Source organism: Homalodisca vitripennis, chromosome 6 (genome assembly GCF_021130785.1).
Source record: "Homalodisca vitripennis isolate AUS2020 chromosome 6, UT_GWSS_2.1, whole genome shotgun sequence".
Taxonomy (NCBI): domain Eukaryota; kingdom Metazoa; phylum Arthropoda; class Insecta; order Hemiptera; family Cicadellidae; genus Homalodisca; species Homalodisca vitripennis.
The window spans coordinates 127,722,746-127,728,682 of NC_060212.1; the positions used below are offsets into that span (position 1 = coordinate 127,722,746).

The window sequence follows — 5,937 nt, forward strand, 5'->3', positions numbered from 1 at the left end:
AATCACTTCACTTATTGTTTATAAAACATCTTGAGGACCAGAAAAACCCCGCATATGCATGTTGGAGCCCGCAGGACACCAGACGGGCGTGTTGAGCCCCCGGTAGCTCGTCGGACCTGTGTGTTATGCCCCCACACCCCTGCATGCGCGTGTTGAGCCCCCAGTACCTCGTCTGTCTGGCGTGTTAAGCCCCCAAACCCCTGCATGCGCGTATTGAGCCCCCGGTAGCTCGTCGGACCGGCGTGCTCAGCTCCAGACACCCCTTCATTCGTGTGTTGAACCCCCGGTACCTCGTCGGACCGGCGTGTTCAGCACCCGACACCCCTGCATGCACGTGTTTAAGCCCCCGGTACCTAGTTGGACCGGCGTGTGTTCAGCCCCCGACAAACCCAGCATGCACCTGTTGAGCCACCGGTACCACGTCGGACCGGCGTGTTGAGCCCCCGGTACCTCTTCGGACCGGCATGTTCAGCCCCCACACCCCAGCATGCGCATGTTGAGCCCCCGGTACCTTGTCTGACCGGTGTGTTCAGCCCCCGACACCCCGGCTTGCGTCTGTTGAGCCCCTGGTACCTCGTCGGACTGGCGTGTTATGCCCCCACACCCCTGCATGCGCGTGTTGAGCCCCCGGTAGCTCGTCGGACCGGCGTGTTATGCCCCCACACCCCTGCCTGCGCGTATTGAGCCCCCGGTAGCTCGTCGGACAGGCGTGTTCAGTCCCAGACACCCCTTCATTCGTGTGTTGAACCCCCGGTACCTCGTCGGACCGGCGTGTTAGGCACTCAAAAATAAATTCTCTAGGCTACTCCATCACATGATGCTTGATATAATATGGTAAACGTAAGAGATAAAGTCATAGGTTAATTTCTGCTGTAGAGTTTGATTGTTTTTGTGGGAATAATCCAATGAGATCTCCGAATCAACGACACGACTTTCGTTAGTATATGTGCTGTACAGAGACGGTTAGTCCAACTGTATATTCCGAGTGTGGGGATGTGTGCGGTGTCTTCAGAAGTGTGGTTAACATCACTTTCAAACTCGATCTTGTCTTTGTAGAAAGTTTCTAGGACATTTTCAAGCCTATAGCTCAATTTTTTCATGATATATCCTGGGAAAAATTTCTTAATTCTTTCCTTAATTTTAATGTTCTTAATTAGGGCCAGCTTAGTAAAAATATCATTAGTTGTCGCCTACAAGAACAAAACATATACTATACACTTTTATTTTTATTTTACAACATTTATGAATCTTTAAATAAAGTGTGTACTTTTTGATAATGTTTAATTATTAGGTAAACATGTTTCTTATTCTCTTTGTACAACTCAAAAATCTTAGAAAATTACAATAATTGATTTAAATGTGCACTAATCTGTTTTAAAGAGACAAGCCACATGACACGAACACGTGTTTATGGAGCTGAAATCAAGATAGACAGTAGGATAACAGTTCGCAGACTCTTAGTAAAATCTCATTGAGTTCCATGTATCACTATTGAGCTGGATGATTTATATTGCAAATGAAGTTTATATTGGAAAATTTCAAGTATGGTGGTCAATTCGTTCTCAGTATTTCATTATTTGCCATTTGTAAATAAAAACGTATGTGTTACAAATTATTTTTGTTTTAGCTTATAGGTCATATTCCATATAGTTTTGAGTTGTTTAATTTGATGACCTGTCAAGTACAGTCTTGTCTGTGGCAAGGGGTTACCCCAGCAACTGTAATTTAGATCACAAGGCTGATAACTAACTACAATTAGACTGGGTGATACATAGGTGATACATGTCTTGAATCACTGTCTTGAAGTTCTTAAATCACTTCACTTATTGTTTATAAAAACATCTTGAGGACCAGAAAACCCCGCATATGCATGTTGGAGCCCGCAGGACACCAGACGGGCGTGTTGAGCCCCCGGTAGCTCGTCGGACCTGTGTGTTATGCCCCCACACCCCTGCATGCGCGTGTTGAGCCCCCAGTACCTCGTCTGTCTGGCGTGTTAAGCCCCCAAACCCCTGCATGCGCGTATTGAGCCCCCGGTAGCTCGTCGGACCGGCGTGCTCAGCTCCAGACACCCCTTCATTCGTGTGTTGAACCCCCGGTACCTCGTCGGACCGGCGTGTTCAGCACCCGACACCCCTGCATGCACGTGTTAAGCCCCCGGTACCTAGTTGGACCGGCGTGTTTCAGCCCCCGACAACCCAGCATGCACCTGTTGAGCCACCGGTACCACGTCGGACCGGCGTGTTGAGCCCCCGGTACCTCTTCGGACCGGCATGTTCAGCCCCCACACCCCAGCATGCGCATGTTGAGCCCCCGGTACCTTGTCTGACCGGTGTGTTCAGGCCCCCGACACCCCGGCTTGCGTCTGTTGAGCCCCTGGTACCTCGTCGGACTGGCGTGTTATGCCCCCACACCCCTGCATGCGCGTGTTGAGCCCCCGGTAGCTCGTCGGACCGGCGTGTTATGCCCCCCACACACCCCTGCCTGCGCGTATTGAGCCCCCGGTAGCTCGTCGGACAGGCGTGTTCAGTCCCAGACACCCCTTCATTCGTGTGTTGAACCCCCGGTACCTCGTCGGACCGGCGTGTTAGGCACTCAAAAATAAATTCTCTAGGCTACTCCATCACATGATGCTTGATATAATATGGTAAACGTAAGAGATAAAGTCATAGGTTAATTTCTGCTGTAGAGTTTGATTGTTTTTGTGGGAATAATCCAATGAGATCTCCGAATCAACGACACGACTTTCGTTAGTATATGTGCTGTACAGAGACGGTTAGTCCAACTGTATATTCCGAGTGTGGGGATGTGTGCGGTGTCTTCAGAAGTGTGGTTAACATCACTTTCAAACTCGATCTTGTCTTTGTAGAAAGTTTCTAGGACATTTTCAAGCCTATAGCTCAATTTTTTCATGATATATCCTGGGAAAAATTTCTTAATTCTTTCCTTAATTTTAATGTTCTTAATTAGGGCCAGCTTAGTAAAAATATCATTAGTTGTCGCCTACAAGAACAAAACATATACTATACACTTTTATTTTTATTTTACAACATTTATGAATCTTTAAATAAAGTGTGTACTTTTTGATAATGTTTAATTATTAGGTAAACATGTTTCTTATTCTCTTTGTACAACTCAAAAATCTTAGAAAATTACAATAATTGATTTAAATGTGCACTAATCTGTTTTAAAGAGACAAGCCACATGACACGAACACGTGTTTATGGAGCTGAAATCAAGATAGACAGTAGGATAACAGTTCGCAGACTCTTAGTAAAATCTCATTGAGTTCCATGTATCACTATTGAGCTGGATGATTTATATTGCAAATGAAGTTTATATTGGAAAATTTCAAGTATGGTGGTCAATTCGTTCTCAGTATTTCATTATTTGCCATTTGTAAATAAAACGTATGTGTTACAAATTATTTTGTTTTAGCTTATAGGTCATATTCCATATAGTTTTGAGTTGTTTAATTTGATGACCTGTCAAGTACAGTCTTGTCTGTGGCAAGGGGTTACCCCAGCAACTGTAATTTAGATCACAAGGCTGATAACTAACTACAATTAGACTGGGTGATACATAGGTGATACATGTCTTGAATCACTGTCTTGAAGTTCTTAAATCACTTCACTTATTGTTTATAAAACATCTTGAGGACCAGAAAACCCCGCATATGCATGTTGGAGCCCGCAGGACACCAGACGGGCGTGTTGAGCCCCCGGTAGCTCGTCGGACCGGTGTGTTATGCCCCCACACCCCTGCATGCGCGTGTTGAGCCCCCAGTACCTCGTCTGTCTGGCGTGTTAAGCCCCCAAACCCCTGCATGCGCGTATTGAGCCCCCGGTAGCTCGTCGGACCGGCGTGCTCAGCTCCAGACACCCCTTCATTCGTGTGTTGAACCCCCGGTACCTCGTCGGACCGGCGTGTTCAGCACCCGACACCCCTGCATGCACGTGTTAAGCCCCCGGTACCTAGTTGGACCGGCGTGTTCAGCCCCCGACAACCCAGCATGCACCTGTTGAGCCACCGGTACCACGTCGGACCGGCGTGTTGAGCCCCCGGTACCTCTTCGGACCGGCATGTTCAGCCCCCACACCCCAGCATGCGCATGTTGAGCCCCCGGTACCTTGTCTGACCGGTGTGTTCAGCCCCCGACACCCCGGCTTGCGTCTGTTGAGCCCCTGGTACCTCGTCGGACTGGCGTGTTATGCCCCCACACCCCTGCATGCGCGTGTTGAGCCCCCGGTAGCTCGTCGGACCGGCGTGTTATGCCCCCACACCCCTGCCTGCGCGTATTGAGCCCCCGGTAGCTCGTCGGACAGGCGTGTTCAGTCCCAGACACCCCTTCATTCGTGTGTTGAACCCCCGGTACCTCGTCGGACCGGCGTGTTAGGCACTCAAAAATAAATTCTCTAGGCTACTCCATCACATGATGCTTGATATAATATGGTAAACGTAAGAGATAAAGTCATAGGTTAATTTCTGCTGTAGAGTTTGATTGTTTTTGTGGGAATAATCCAATGAGATCTCCGAATCAACGACACGACTTTCGTTAGTATATGTGCTGTACAGAGACGGTTAGTCCAACTGTATATTCCGAGTGTGGGGATGTGTGCGGTGTCTTCAGAAGTGTGGTTAACATCACTTTCAAACTCGATCTTGTCTTTGTAGAAAGTTTCTAGGACATTTTCAAGCCTATAGCTCAATTTTTTCATGATATATCCTGGGAAAAATTTCTTAATTCTTTCCTTAATTTTAATCTTCTTAATTAGGGCCAGCTTAGTAAAAATATCATTAGTTGTCGCCTACAAGAACAAAACATATACTATACACTTTTATTTTTATTTTACAACATTTATGAATCTTTAACTAAAGTGTGTACTTTTTGATAATGTTTAATTATTAGGTAAACATGTTTCTTATTCTCTTTGTACAACTCAAAAATGTTAGAAAATTACAATAATTGATTTAAATGTGCACTAATCTGTTTTAAAGAGACAAGCCACATGACACGAACATGTGTTTATGGAGCTGAAATCAAGATAGACAGTAGGATAACAGTTCGCAGACTCTTAGTAAAATCTCATTGAGTTCCATGTATCACTATTGAGCTGGATGATTTATATTGCAAATGTAGTTTATATTGGAAAATTTCAAGTATGGTGGTCAACTCGTTCTCAGTATTTCATTATTTGCCATTTGTAAATAAAACGTATGTGTTACAAATTATTTTGTTTTAGCTTATAGGTCATATTCCATATAGTTTTGAGTTGTTTAATTTGATGACCTGTCAAGTACAGTCTTGTCTGTGGCAAGGGGTTACCCCAGCAACTGTAATTTAGATCACAAGGCTGATAACTAACTACAATTAGACTGGGTGATACATAGGTGATACATGTCTTGAAAATCAGGCAAGTTCTTAAATCACTTCACTTATTGTTTATAAAACATCTTGAGGACCCGAAAACCCCGCATATGCATGTTGGAGCCCGCAGGACACCAGACGGGCGTGTCGAGCCCCCGGTACCTTGTCTGACCGGTGTGTTCAGCCCCCGACACCCCGGCTTGCGTCTGTTGAGCCCCCGGTAGCTCGTCGGACTGGCGTGTTATGCCCCCACACCCCTGCCTGCGCGTATTGAGCCCCCGGTAGCTCGTCGGACTGGCGTGTTATGCCCCCACACCCCTGCCTGCGCGTATTGAGCCCCCGGTACCTCGTCGGACCGGCGTGTTAAGCCCCCACACCCCTGCCTGCGCGTATTGAGCCCCCGGTAGCTGGTCGGACTGGCGTGTTATGCCCCCACACCCCTGCCTGCGCGTATTGAGCCCCCGGTAGCTCGTCGGACTGGCGTGTTATGCCCCCACACCCCTGCCTGCGCGTATTGAGCCCCCGGTACCTCGTCGGACTGGCGTGTTATGCCCCCACACCCCTGCCTG

The 5,937-nt window shown here is 47.2% G+C and overlaps 1 protein-coding gene across 1 annotated transcript; it reads left to right on the forward strand.

Moving 5' to 3' along the window:
• The first annotated feature begins 1,866 nt into the window (after positions 1–1,866).
• LOC124365556 (protein diaphanous homolog 1-like) lies at positions 1,867–5,642 on the forward strand. The gene is made up of 4 exons (XM_046821548.1): positions 1,867–1,914; positions 2,188–2,379; positions 3,997–4,295; positions 5,492–5,642. The coding sequence occupies exons 1-4, from the start codon at positions 1,867–1,869 to the stop codon at positions 5,640–5,642; spliced, it is 690 nt and encodes a 229-aa protein (XP_046677504.1).
• The last annotated feature ends 295 nt before the right edge of the window (positions 5,643–5,937 follow it).